This window comes from Heptranchias perlo, chromosome 6 (assembly GCF_035084215.1).
Source record: "Heptranchias perlo isolate sHepPer1 chromosome 6, sHepPer1.hap1, whole genome shotgun sequence".
Classification (NCBI taxonomy): domain Eukaryota; kingdom Metazoa; phylum Chordata; class Chondrichthyes; order Hexanchiformes; family Hexanchidae; genus Heptranchias; species Heptranchias perlo.
In genome coordinates this window covers 57,698,784-57,713,718 of record NC_090330.1, presented here as the reverse complement: position 1 = coordinate 57,713,718, position 14,935 = coordinate 57,698,784, and the positions used below count along the sequence as shown (strand labels likewise).

Here is a 14,935-nt window from a genome sequence, read left to right as displayed (position 1 = left end):
GTTCTTGCCTGCTCACTTAGCCTATCTATATCCCCTTGAAGCCTCTTTGCAGCCTCCTCACAACTCATATTCCCACCTAGTTTTGTGTCATCAGCAAACTTGGAAATATTACATTTGGTCCCGTCATCCAAATCATTGATATATGAAGGGGAAGTTATGTCTGACAAATTTGCTTGAGTTCTTTGAGGACATAACGTACAGGGTAGATAAAGGGGAACCAATGGACGTAGTGTATTTAGACTTCCAGAAGGCATTCGACAAGGTGCCACATAAAAGATTATTGCTCAAGATAAAGAATCACTGGATTGGGGGTAATATTCTGGCATGGGTGGAGGATTGGTTATCAAACAGGAAGCAGAGAGTTGGGATAAATGTTTCATTCTCCGACTGGCAACCAGTAGCCAGTGGTGTTCCGCAGGGGTCGGTGCTGGGTCCCCAACTCTTTACAATCTATATTAACCATTTGGAGGAGGGGACAGAGTGTAACATATCAAAGTTTGCAGATGATACAAAGATGGGAGGGAAAGTAGAGAGTGAGGAGGACATAAAAAACCTACAAGGGGATATAGACAGGCTGGGTGAGTGGGCGAAGATTTGGCAGATGCAATACAATATTGGAAAATGTGAGGTTATGCACTTTGGCAGGAAAAATCAGAGAACAAGTTATTATCTTAATGGCGAGAAACTGGAAAGTACTGCAGTACAAAGGGATCTGGGGGTCCTAGTGCAAGAAAATCAAAAAGTTAGTATGCAGGTGATCAAGAAGGCCAACGGAATGTTGGCTTTTATTGCTCGGGGGATAGAATATAAAAACAGGGAGGTATTGCTGCAGTTATATAAGGGATTGGTGAGACCGCACCTGGAATACTGCATACAGTTTTGGTGTCCATACTTAAGAAAAGACATACTTGCTCTCGAGGCAGTACAAAGAAGGTTCACTCGGTTAATCCCGGGGATGAGGGGGTGGACATATGAGGAGAGGTTGAGCAGATTGGGACTCTACTCATTGGAGTTCAGAAGAATGAGAGGCGATCTTATTGAAACATATGATTGTGAAGGGGCTTGATCGGGTGGATGCGGTAAGGATGTTCCCAAGGATGGGTGAAACTAGAACTAGGGGGCATAATCTTAGAATAAGGGGCTGCTCTTTCAAAACTGAGATGAGGAGAAACTTCTTCACCCAGAGGGTAGTAGGTCTGTGGAATTTGCTGCCCCAGGAAGCTGTGGAAGCTACATCATTAAATAAATTTAAAACAGAAATAGACAGTTTCCTAGAAGTAAAGGGAATTAGGGGTTACGGGGAGCGGGCAGGAAATTGGACATGAATTTAGATTTGAGGTTAGGATCAGATCAGCCATGATCTTATTGAATGGCGGAGCAGGCTCGAGGGGCCGAATGGCCTACTCCTGCTCCTATTTCTTATGTTCTTCTGTAATAGCTGGGGCCCAAGCACCGATCCCTGCGGTACCCCATTAGTCACAGTCTGCCAACCCGAAAAAGACCCATTTATTCCTACTGTCTGTTTTCTGTCTATTAACCAATTCTCAATCCATGCTAGTATATTACCCCCAACTCCATATGCTCTAACTTTGTTCACCAACCTCCTGTGTGGGACCTTATCGAAAGCCTTCTGAAAATCCAAATACACCACATCCACTGGTTCCTTGTTTCTCCTGGGAAGCACTGGAAAGGAGAAACAAGGTGCACAAAGGATTGGGAGAGAAAGATAGCACTAGAGCAAGAAATAGTATGGTATTAGATGGGACCAGACTAAGAGAGCACAAGAAAGTCTAAAATAGGTTTACAGTGCATGCACGAAGTGTGGTAAACAAGGTTGGAGAGCTGGAGGCGCAATAAGCCACATGGGAATATGATAATGGAGACCTGGCTCAAAAAAGGGTAGGATTGGGTACTAAATATTCCTGGATACAAGGTGTTCAGGAAAGATAAGGAAGGGAAGGAAGGAGGGGAGTGGCAGAATTGATTAAGGAGAATATTGCAGTGCTGGAGAGAGAGGATATGCTGGACGGGTCAAGGACAGAATCTACTTGGTTAGAGTGAAGAAACAACAGAGGTGCCATTACACTACTGGGTGTATTCTATAGGCCACCAACAAGTGGGAATGAGATAGAGGAGCAAATTTTCAGGGAAATTACTGAGAGGTGCAAAGGTCATAGAGTTGTGATAACGGGGATCTTCAACCACCCTAATATAGACTGGGGATAGTAATAATAAGGGGCAAAGAGGGGGAAGAATTTTTGAAGTGTGTTCAGGAGAACTTTCTTGACCAGTATGTTTCCAGCCCAACGAGGAAGGAGGCATTGCTGGACTTGGTTCTGGGGAACGAGACCGGCCAAGTGGAGCAAGTGTCAGTGGGGAAACATTTAGGGAACAGCGATCATAGTATCATAACGTTTAGAATAGCTATGGAAAAGGACATGGACCACTCTAAAGTAAAAATACTCAATTGGAGGAGGATCAATTTCAGTGGGAGGAGAACAGATCTGGCCCGGGTAAATTAGAATCGAAGATTGGCAGGCAAAACCGTAACAGAACAATGGGCGGCCTTTAAGGAGGAGATGGTTCAGGTACAGTCTAGGTACATTCCCACAAGGGAGAAAGGTAGGGCAACTAAAGCTAGAGCTCCCTGGATGACAAAAGAGACAGAGGGCTCGTTGGGGGGGGCTCCGAAAATAGGGGAAATCCCATTCGGGTTCGGAGCCCGGCTCCAACCCGCAGACTTCCGGGTTCCCCATTGACGAGTCTGGGTGCGCGCGGGCCTCCGGAATGCGGAAGTTCCACCAGCAATTAAAGCCGGCGGGATGATACTTTACACAACTGTAAGACACTTTAAGTGGTTGAACTAGAGAGTAAGGTGAAGCAGAAAAAAGGGCATATGACAGATGCCAGGTTGATAACACAAGTGAGAACCAGACTGATTATAGAAAGTTCAGAGGGGAAGTGAAACAGGAAATAAGAGGGGCAAAGAGAGAGTATGAGAATAGTCTGGCAGCCAACATAAAAGGGAATCCAAAAGTCTTCTATAGGCATGTGAACAGTAAACGGGTAGTAAGAGGAGGGGTTGGGCCGATTAGGGATCAAAAAGGAGATCTACTCATGGAGGCAGCGGGCATGGCCGTGGTACTAAATGAATCCTTTGCATCTGTCTTTACCAAGAAAGATGATGCTACCAGAGTCTCAGTAAAGGAAGATGTAGTTGAGATACTGGATGGGCTAAAAATTGATAAAGAGGAGATACTTGAAAGGCTAGCTGTACTTAAAGAAGACAAGTCATCCGGTCCGGATGGGATGCAGGCCAGTCAGTTTAACCTCGGTGGTGGAGAAACTTTTAAAAACGATAATCCAGGACAGAATTAGCAGTCAGTTGGAAAAGTGTGGATTGATTAGGGAAAGCCAGCATGGATTTGCTCAAGGCAAATCTTGTTTAACTAACTTGATAAGCATTTTTTGATGAGGTAACAGAGAGGATAGATGAGGGCAACGTGACCGATGTGGTATATATGGACTTTCAAAAGGCCTTTGATAAAGTGCCGCATAATAGGCTTGTCATCAAGATTGAAGCCCATGGAATAAAGGGAGCAGTAGCAGCATGGATACAAAAAGACTGCAACGGATATCCAATTCACTCACCTCAGCATTTACATGTGGGTGCCCTATATCCATGTGTGCAGCTTGAGGTCTCCAAGTACCTTGTTCACTCACAGTATTATCTTTCCTCTCCTGCTGATGTTCCAAATGGCCTTTTATCTGTTCATGCTCCTGCCATGCCTGCTTTTCCAAATTGTTGCTCAGTCTTATTTGCATTTGAGTTTCTCCTTGTTGCTGTTGTAACTGAGCTTTCTGCAAATGAGTTTCTAGGTTCTGTTTCTGCTGTTCAGATTGCCATAGCAAAGCCAACTGTTGCTGCTTCTGTTGTTCTAATTCATGCAACTAATGAAAGAACAAAAGTGGAGCTAAGCAATGCATCATGTATACATTAATATCAAATTTTAATTAAGGAAGTCAATTCCCAGCCCTATTTCATGTAAAGCATATTTCAACTTTTTGAAATTTTGTGAGGAAAGACTGGATGACACAGCTTGTTAGAACGGAAACTCAGAAGCCCATCACATTTTTGTAATTATGAGATTTGCATGTATGGAAAGAGCACCTTAACCATGCTGTAACATGCTGGATATTGACATGATGCACAATAAATGGGAGGATACTGAGAGGTGTAGAGGAAGTGAGGGACCTTGGAGTGCATGTCCACAGATCCCTGAAAGTACCAGGACAGGTAGATAAGGTGGTTAAGAAGGCATACGGGATACTTTCCTATATTCTATGCCTTGGCTAATAAAAGAGCAAGGAGGTTATGCTAGGACTGTATAAAACCACCAGTTAGACCACAGCTTGAGTACTGCATATAGTTCTGGTCATCACATTACAGGAAGGATGTAATTGCACTAGAGAGAGTACAGAGGATATTTACGAGGATGTTGCCAGGACTAGGAGAATTTTAGCCATAAGGAAAGATTGGATAGGCTGGGGTTGTTTCCTTTGGAGCAGAGGAAGCTGAGGGGTGATTTAATTGAGGTATAAAATTATAAGGGGCCTAGATAGAGTGGATAGAAATGACTTATTTCCTTTAGCAGAGAGGTCAATAACCAGGGGGCATGGATTTAAAGTGATTGGTAGAAGCTTTCGAGGGGAGCTAAGGAGAAATGTTGTCACCCAGAGGGTGGTAGGGATCTGGAACTCACTGCCTGAAAGGGTGGTAGAGGAAGAAACCATCATCGCATTTAAAAAGTACTTGGATATGCACTTGAAGTACCATAACCTACAAGGCTACAGACCAAGTGCTGGAAAGTGGGAATAGGCTGGGTGGCTCATTTTCGGCCAGCGCGTACACGATGGGCCGAATGGCCTCCTTCTGTGCCGTAAATTTTCTATGATTCTATCATGCAAATACTGGGGGAAATGTTCTTTTCACCACACTGATGAGCACAAATTCCTCCCTCACACCCCACCAAAAACGTTTTTTCTTTGTTAGAACAATAACTGCACTCTAGGGTCTTTATTCTAGTACCCAGATATCACAGGAGTACACTCAGGCTGTCAATTAGGATAAATCACTGAGAATGCAAGTCGCTTAAGTGCCAAGGCATTGGTCTTACACCACACCATAAAAAGGCATTTTCCCTGCATTGTGCAAATCAGTTATTTTCCAAAGGAGGTAGAAAACAAAAATAAAATGTGATACAACACAGTAACAATGTAGCTTTCACATAAAACAGCCCCTTGGAGGGCTGGATGAAAGGGATTCTTGAAATGTGAATGAAGCTTCCATTTCAAGAATGAAGACAACTCTAAGATAGCAATAAAAAAGTGCTAATTCCAACATTCCTCAAATAAAATAGCAGCTCTCCGGGTACTATCCTAGCACATGATAGGGTTTTCTCCGAATAGCTAAAACTTTTGCAGAGAGATACTAGGCCATCTCATTAATCTGGTAGATAACACTGCAGTTGGCTAAAGGAGAGGAAATGGTTCACTGGATTGTGTACACTTACGCAATTCCACAAGGGCTTTGGGGAGGTGAAACCTACAAAGCTAAAAAGGATTGCCAGGTGATCTGAACCAGGAAAATCAGTCAGATTCATGGTGGGTCTGCAGTGGCTGGTAAAAATCCTGTCGCGACCTACCTCTGGTTACGAAACTACCCTGAGGGAAATCCAAGCCTAAAATGTTTATTTTCAGATTTGTTTTTTTCAAATTAGATTGCCAGTGTGATTAAGTGCCAGAGACTCATCCAGATGACAATTCTCAAAGTATCAGTTTAATTGGAAATAACAAGAAATTTCACATATTAGGAGAAAAAAGCGTATTTGAGGAACTCAGAACTAAAATTGAGCCTTTTCCCATATCACAATTACTGCAATTTTCACCATACTAAATTATCAGAAACTGGACACAAGAGTTAATTTCAAACAGCAAGAACAGTAGGGCAAACAGCAGTGCTAACTTGCACTTTGTAGCAGGCCGGAAGAGTATTGCTTTTCTTTGTTCTCTCTCTCCCACCCTAAAAGAAAATGCACAAAAATATGACTGTTTATCTTAGCTAATGCTTTTCTTTTGAGTTTCCACAAACATACTTGTTTCTTTCTGTCTACTTCAGATCGGATTCTAGTTGCTTGCTCCTTCGGATGAAATAAGGTCATATTTCCAGCCATTATGGTATCTTCAGAAACTTCTTTTTGCTCTATAAAGTACAACAGCATGGATTATGCTTCACAAATATATCACAAGATAAACATACTTCATCACAGAAGGAAATTAATTTCCATTAAACCAATAGTGCATCAAGTTAAACTTGTTTGAAATTCTATTCTAATATGGTATTTTAAAATACCAAGATTTCTAAAAAGATAATGTGACAAATCTTCAGTTTTAAAAATTAGATTGGCTGAAAGTGCAGACTACAAAAGAAAATCAAAATTTAACATTTCTTATTAGACTTACGTTTATTGGCATGAACGAGCACTGACTGCGTTTCTGGATGCTCTTCCATGGATTTGGCTGTGGATTTTGTCAAAGTTCTTTGCTCGCTTTCTTCACTAGTGATAGAACCAGACTCAATGGTCATATCTTTGTTTACATCCTTTGGTTCAGGTTTTAATGTACAATGGTTCCTTTGGGTCCTTATCTTGGTAAATAGTTTCTTTAAGGCTGCCTTAGATGGACTTGCAGAGGAGGGACTGGATACTACCAACGGTGGAACTTCACAGTAGCAGAAAATGGTAAAATTAGTTACAATATGCAAACATTTTCTAAACCATTCTACTAAATTATTTGATTTACCTTGCTAAAATTAAACAAAAATATCCTAAAAATTTGATGAGCTAGAGAACAAAACATGAACACAAGTATATGGATGATGCAAATGGGTAGTACATTAGTGGCACAATAACATGCTGTACCATGAAAAATAATAACAATTTTATTACAAGGTTAAAGAAAGGCAGTCAGACCCAACTAGCCCATCCTTTTTTGGCTGATCGAACCCACCCCATCTGCCTTCTCATCATATCACTGGATCCCTTCCATCACCCTTCTTGAACCCATTTCTAATATTTGCTTCAGCAGCCATCCCTGGCAACTTATTCCAAAGTATTTTACCCTTTGTGTAAAATGAAAATACCCAATTTCACTTCTTACCCCCTACTCAGGTTTCCTGTATTGAACCCTTTGACATAGCGAATGAAAATAGATTCCTCGTAGAGTCTCCTGCATTGTTAAAATGAATGGCCAGAAAAATCATGCGGGCATGCTATCCTTTCACTTAAATTCATGATATGTATCTCTGCACCAGGAACACCAGTTCATAACATTTACCCTAACGTAAGTGTTCCACACATCAAAGGAACATAGCCTAATTTAATGCGTTCTAGGAAAACCACGTGTTGAGTATCCGTAAGAAAATATTGCCATGATTTTGCATGTAGATGGTGTCACAAATGATAAAAATAAATAGCAGTTTTGACCTGAAGTCAATTTGAAAGTAACCACTTAACAAACATCCCAAAAATTATACCAACAAGACCAGGTTTGTAGATCTTAAGAACCACCAAGTTATGGTCCAAATAGGGAACCAGAGAAAGGTCAAAATGGACACAATTTCCAAACAGCTTCTTAAAATGGGGCATTAACAGGCAATCCTTCATTGCACTTAATGCAAAAGACAAACGTCCAAACATGAACCCAAACAAACTAGGTTTTAAATCATTGGCTAATAGGTGCTCCAGAACATACAGGGTATCACCTGACATAGAACTATCAAACTTAGTAGTACAGTATTACACAAACTTTTTCCATTTTGTGTTATAAACTCTGCTGATGGATGTTTGGTGGGAATCAATCAATGGTTCCCCATTCTCCCTCCCACTGCAAATCTCTTCAAGGGCTCACTCCACCATAACTCTGCAATCTCTTCCAGCCTTACATTTCAGCTTGCACCCTCCACTCTTCAGTGTCTAGACCATTGGATGTTCTCCTGCTCCATCACTGATGGCAGAATATTCAGCAATTATAGTCCTGCTCTCTGGAATACTTTCCTAAAAACCCTCCACCTTGCTTTACATCTTCAAAAGCCATCTCAAAATCTACCTCTTTCACCCAACCTTTGATCACCTCCCCTACCTCGTCTCTAAATTCCCATTCAGCAAATGTCCCTGCTGATGTCACCCCCCCACCACCATGAAACATCTTGGAGCACTTTGCTACGTTAGAAAGGAGATTTATAAGTGTGAGTAGTTATCTAAATTAATGGCTGTCAGAAGTGCAACCACAGCAGACTAATCATATGTTGCAACTGTTGTACAATTAACATCCAATAATTGTCTTATTCAACAAGAATGTCTCAGTGTCCAGCTTCAAATACTTGACCCCATCAAATGAGATGAGAAATCCTTCATGCAAGGCAATGGAATCTAGCTTCAGCTTATGACCATGATATCCAAGAACCATGGTTTGCAAGGCTAATATGAAGTTACCAGTACAACTTTCACTGTTTGCTTGCAGCTTTTGAATTCTACATCCATCAGGGGAAAGAAATGCAAACATGCAGGAAAAGGAGAGTCTGTCCAGCCTCCAGGTTGATAAAACCTCAGTCCTCGAATAGAAACTAATCATTTTGCAGATGTTGGCCAGGGGCTGCACTCTTTGTACTACGCCAATAACCGTAACTGGTGACCTCCGGTCAACACAGAGAAGTAAACAGGTCCATCGCACGACACCTTAAACTCCTGAAAATGTCCGGAGTTACCTCCAGGTGAATTACATGGTGCGAGAACATCTGTCTCTACGTTGTCTACCTTGCTAAATGCTAAGCTGGAAGAGTATTTCCTAGATTTTTCTTGCTGAAACCACCCATTCTTGGGCACTATAGAGGCAGAGTGATGTAAAATGAGGCAGAGACTTTTCACCGATTGTCTACCCCAATAATGACCGCCATAAATTTCCCTCCCCGACCCCACGACACTGAGCTGTCTGCGACACCCCTGATGCACGCAGATGAAGGTTGGGGTTTCTTTGTCATCCCCAGGATTTCCCCAACTTTCTGCCTTTTTTTAATCACCCCTACAAAACACTGTCACTATAAAGGTGGCAGTGTTTAGTCCAGTACATCGTCCCAGAGGTGGGCAAGAACCGGGAAGGTCATACAGGGTAGAGATACTGCAAGACTGTTTTGGCAGGAAGTGACTTCCAATAAATAAAAACTGCAAAACATCCACTGAAAGGCATTTGCTGAATTTTATAGGCAACTTAGAGAGAGTTCTTCTTAGGAAAACAACAGATCTCTCTCTTGGGATTCCATTGTTCCTGTCCTTTTAGGGCAAGGTGAATGAGGACATGGAGGTAAGGATGGATGCCAAGAGAGTGCAACATCACGCATAAAGGTGACACACAATCTGCAGGTATCCACACCATAGGTGTGCAGACCAAGGAAGTCCTATCTGGATTTTTCCTTGAGGATGTTTGAGAAAGATGCATTCTCCCTATCTTCTCTTCCCCTCCCCATACTGCAAGAGATGTGTGAGCTGTTGGAGCGTGACCTGCACTCTCTTTTTGCCAGGAGCACAACCTAGCAAGTGGCTGTGAAGGTGACAACAGCACTAAATTTTTATGCATCCAGATATTTCCAAGCTGCCTCTGGTGATGTAGTCACATCAGTCACAGCAGTGCACTATACAGGTTGCTGGTGCCCTCTTCAGGCACACTTCTGATTCCGTTGACTTTCCCATGAGAGCAAGCAATCAACTAAAGGAGACCAGAGGTATCCACTTCATTGATGATTCCTTTCGGACAAAAACAGGCATAATGAACCATTGCATGCTATATGAATAATAGATGAGCAGACCAAGTCCTGTTTCTGTTGACTAGATAGAATTGGGGGGAGGGGTGGTGGAGAACTACAGTAGAGTGAAGCAATGGTTTCCAAGAATTATACAGGACCCTAATCTCTTACCTCTATGTGACACTACCTCAGAATCAGGAGGTTTTGAGGTTTGCAGCTGAGAGTGTCTCAATGGAGCCCTTGAGGACTGAGGTGGCACTCATCTCAATAATGCTGATGATCTTGCAGGACCTACTTCCAGTGTCATGTCGCTTGCATATCCAATGCCTACTGGGCCAAAACCAGAATCTCCCTCCTGTAATGGCACTGGGGATGGCTGCATTGATGCAGACTCATTATCACGGTCATGAGAAATGGCGACTTTTGTGACCACAGCTTGTAATCCACTCGTGCTGGGCAATGGCTCAATTGGGTGAATGGTCTGTGCGAGAACAGGCCAAATAGTCCTAGTTAACTGATGAAAGCCCTGAGCTAAGATGCGCTTTCAGGACTCCTATGGAAGCAGTTGTTGCTCCTAAGTCCTCACATCGGGCATGTTGATACTGCAGAGATCTCTCGGATGGCCACATTAATCAGCGCATTCATGTTATGCAATCTCTTTAATGGTGCAGCAGATGTGGATTTCGCCAACATGTCCACAATCTAAAACACAAGAGACGACCATCTCCACAACCTGCACATGAGATCTATTGTCCTAAATCATGGGTCTTTTAAAGGTTTGGCCCGAGAACTTGATTCTTGGGTTTCTCGGCCGAGGACAGTCGTTTCTGCAACATCCGGGGAGAAATGGCAGTTTCCTCACCATTCTCGCCGAGCTTCTCCTGCTCACAGGTGCTCTGAGATTCATCCTGCGATATATCCTATCTCAATATTTACCTCGTCCAAGTGGGTGTATCTGGGCTGGTGCTTGAATAAGTAATGTGCCAACATGGAGTCAGTGAATCAGATGTACCAATGGGCACTGTGGAGCAGACAAGCTGCTCATCAGATCTTTCAATCTCTAAGCCTTCATCCCCTGTGAGGGACACAGAGAACATTTATTTTAGGAGGGTTTCTTTTCATTCTCAGGATGTGGGTGTCGCTGGCAAGGCCAGCATTTATTGTCCATCCCTAGCTGCTCCAAGAGGGTGGTGGTGAGCCTTCTTCTTGAACCACTGCATTTATTGTAGGTTTTTTTTGATAAACTGAGTGACTTGCTAGGCGACTTCAGGGGGCAGTTAAGATTCAACCACAATGGTGTGGGACTGGAGTCACATAGGTCAGACTAGGTAGGGTGGCAGGTTTCTTTTCATCAAATGAACCAATTTGTTTTTACAGCAAACCGACAGCTTCAGGGTCACTTTAACTGATACCAGCTTTTTGTTTCCAGATTTTTAAATATGAATTCAAATTCTCAAACTCCCATGGTGGGATTCCAACTCATGGGGGCAATTTTAAGCCCCCAGGACGGGCAGGGAGGAAGACAGGTTAAAACTTTTTAAACGGGAAACACGACCCCAACTTGCCAACTTCCGGGTTTAATGGAGGCGAGTTGGGGGCCGGGTGACTAACCTGCTTTCCTGAGGCAGGTCTGTCATTAAAATATTTGAATGAGACTCTGTGCCTAAAATTTTATCTCTGTTCCAGATTTAACACGGGCCAGCTGGGTTTCCCAGGCCTCGGGAAACCTGGCAGCTGAAGGGAAGCAGGAACAATTGGATGGAAGAGGTAAGTACCTTTTCAGCACTGCTTCTGGGCCAGGAGGACAGGAGGAGCAGGAGTGCTACCCCCCCGCCGGCACACTGAGCTAACCTGTAAACCACCCTGTGAACGGACCTCGATCGTCACCCTCCTCCACTAACCCCGCCCCCCCACCCCGTGATAGGACCCACCCACCTCCCATGTCCAACTACCCTCAGCCCCGATATCCTACTCCTCCTGCACCCCTGGTGTCCGACTCACCTCCCTCCCTGGCCTGGAGCCCCAGGCCTACCCACCCATCAGTCAGCCAGCCTCTCAATTGGGCTGGCTGCAGCCAGGAAACAGATTTTTTAAAATTTAAATCAGGACCTGCCACTAAAGTTGGCCGGATCTCCAGGGAACCCATATTTCTGGGTTTCCCGGCTGGTAAACCTCCCCCTCAACCCCGTTATTATCGGGGCCATATTATCTGGATTATTAGATCATTAACAACCAATATATTAGCATACCCCATGCACCCCAAATTGCAAATCAGAAGATGTGACTAAGCAATGATAGAGGAGGCCTTTCAAGTAATCAGAATGTCTGAAGACAGTAAACACTCAAATGGAGTGGTTGAGGCAGAGACCACCCACCTTTTAAAGGAAAATTGGATCAATATTAGAAACAGAGGAAGATACAAGGCTACGGGGAGAACAGACCCAGTGGGATTAGCTTGGAATTGTTTCAGCAAAGAGCTGGCACAGACATGATGGATCAAATGACAATCTCCTGTGCTGTGAACTTCTATTGAAGTTTGCAACTATGGTTTATAGGGATGCAGCCATCAGGAATCCAGTGAAATCAGCTGTTGTGGTCTACCAAAGATTCAGAGGAAGGGTTCCACTCCAGGGTTTCGGATCAATGGAGCCACTACAATGAGGCTTTCGGTGACTCATGTTGAAAACCTTTGTAATTGGATCTTTAGTCTGAACATGTCTTCAAGGAAGTCCTCACCATTTTCCTCCTCCTCTAGAGACTCCTGCTTCTGATTATTGGTATGTAGATGGGGACATTCTAAAAAGCAAGCCACTTGTCTCCAATGGCTGAGGATGCCTCATTATGTATGTGACCACAGTACTTACTGATTATGCCAAGTTACTGACAGTTTTGTTCAGGGAGTCAAATCAGTCTTGTTCTGTGGTTCTCTAGCGTGTTTTCTGGAGAAGGGTGCTGGATTCATTTTGGTTCTCAAACTTTGTTTTGGCCATCCCTAAGGGAGTACTGACCAAAAGGGCACCTGATGCAAGCCAGCACCAAGATTATTTCAGCAGTACTAAGACTCCTGAGCTGAGTAATCCCTGTCTGAAGGGTGTCCTATGTTGCTAGACAGATTGTTACCTCCGTGCAAAGATCTGGGAATAATCTGTGCTCGACTTACTCAGACTTGTCAGCACTGGTAGCTTGGTGCTGACAAACTCTTTGTATCAAGGCTGTAAATGGTCCTCGGTGTCATTACTATCTCAGCATTGCCCAACATCAGTGAGCTCCTAATGTTGACTAAGTTAGAATCCCTAGAACTGTATGATGCTGATGTTTCCTGGATGTTAGTCACTGCGCCACAATCAGATTTCTTTAGGCTTACTATGCTTGTCTACCTTGTTATGAACATAGGAAACAAGATGCAGCGATCCTGTACTGATGCAAATCGTGAATCCAAGGCAAATTATCCAAGCCACGATGTTATGCTTAGGCAACAAACATTTTATGGAACAGTCACGGGTATCAAGTGTGACTGATCTATTTTGCATAGTATTTAAGGCCTTTGGCAGGTGTTAGTGACAACATATTGAACCAACTAGGCACTTAGTTGGTTTCTGAAACTGTATTGGCGAGTGCCAAAGGGTGAACTGTACAATCACAGCCCAACTGGAGCATGGACTCTATTTTGAGTGTAAAATTCCAATTTGTGTTTTAGCCCTTAGTATGTGAATGATCTCTGTTTTTTGTTTTTTGTTTTATCTTTTCTGTTTGCTCTCCATGTGGTAGTCTGGGGAACATACGATTAAATCATTTGGTAACCCAATGACCAAACACCAAAATTTTCTTTTGTATGTTTGCCCTGGAGAGGACAGCCTAGTATATTTTGTTCCTGACCAGTAACACCTCAGGCTCCAGAGAAACCTGAAAAATAGGATACAAAAAAACTGAAGAGATAGGCCAGATTAAGTCTGTTGAATGTAACTTACCCCTGTAGAGAGGCTGGGCACTTTTTATGACATGGGAGTACAAGACATGTGGCACCACCTTTCTGCAATGCCATGCACATTTTCTAATTATGTGTTCAGCACTTGGTTTCCCCAGAAAGGTGTGGATATCACATGAAAGGTGTGGATAATGCTGAATGAACATTTTCCTTTGCCAACAATATAGTTTCCTCTTCTCCAAAAAAATGTCCACCGTAACTATTCCACTTAATTTAGACTTCCTGATACCATATTCATTACTCTTTGTATACTCTCAGTCCTTCCTATAAATAATCAGTTCAGCAGAGTAGTAACACTTATACAGCAATACTCTATTCCTCTGCTAAAATGAAACATTTGCTCTTTTTTTTAAACTGTAGTTATGCATCAGGCTGGCAATTGCATAGATTTCTTCAGAATAACTCCAATCTTTTTCCTGATCAGTAATGCTGTACAATTGTTTTATTTAACACTTTGGTTCTTTGCACTTTTTATACTTAGCCACATTGTCCTGTATCTGCCATCTACTGGTCCAGTTGCCTGAATCATCTGAAGCCGTTTGAATTAATTGCTCATTATTTGTATTGCCAATTACTTTGCCATTATCTGCAAAGCCAGAGATTTTGTTCATAATACACTTGTCCAAGTCATTTATTTATCCTACCCAGTTGATTATTTAGATCAGTTATTCAGATCAGTATAAGCAATACATTATTTACTTTACATCTGTAACGAAAAGGCAAAAGTTTTCTTAAAATAAATTTTCAATGTTGGTTCTAAATTGGAGACAGAGTAGGAACTGGACTGCATTTTACTACATGGGTTATTGTTGCACCTGCCTAACTCAAGTCTCAAGTGTTATAGTTTACAGTCAGCTGTTGAACATGGAAATATGCAAAAGAAGGTCATTTTGAGCTTCTGCGCTGTGGGAGCTGTGCATTGGTTAGTGTTGGCCATGGTGTTGAGCAGGTTGGATGATGTTGAAGTGGAAATATCAAACAAATTGTTTAGGGAGCAATTGTTTCAGTCAAGACAGTATCCTAGATATCAACATTATGAAAATTTAGTTCCAATTTTTGCTTCAAAAGGTCACATATCAGAACCAAGAGAATGT

The 14,935-nt window shown here is 42.7% G+C and overlaps 1 protein-coding gene across 1 annotated transcript in view; it reads right to left on the bottom strand.

The window, feature by feature from the left end:
• The window catches only part of cep295 (centrosomal protein 295), a 133,198-nt gene that overhangs the window by 88,107 nt on the left and 30,156 nt on the right, over positions 1-14,935 (bottom strand). Inside the window, exons 11-13 of the mRNA XM_067986347.1 lie at positions 6,523-6,780; positions 6,156-6,262; positions 3,652-3,951 (exon numbers count right to left, since the gene is read on the bottom strand). Coding sequence (XP_067842448.1) covers positions 3,652-3,951; positions 6,156-6,262; positions 6,523-6,780 — 665 coding nt within the window. The remainder of the gene's footprint in view (positions 1-3,651; positions 3,952-6,155; positions 6,263-6,522; positions 6,781-14,935) is intronic.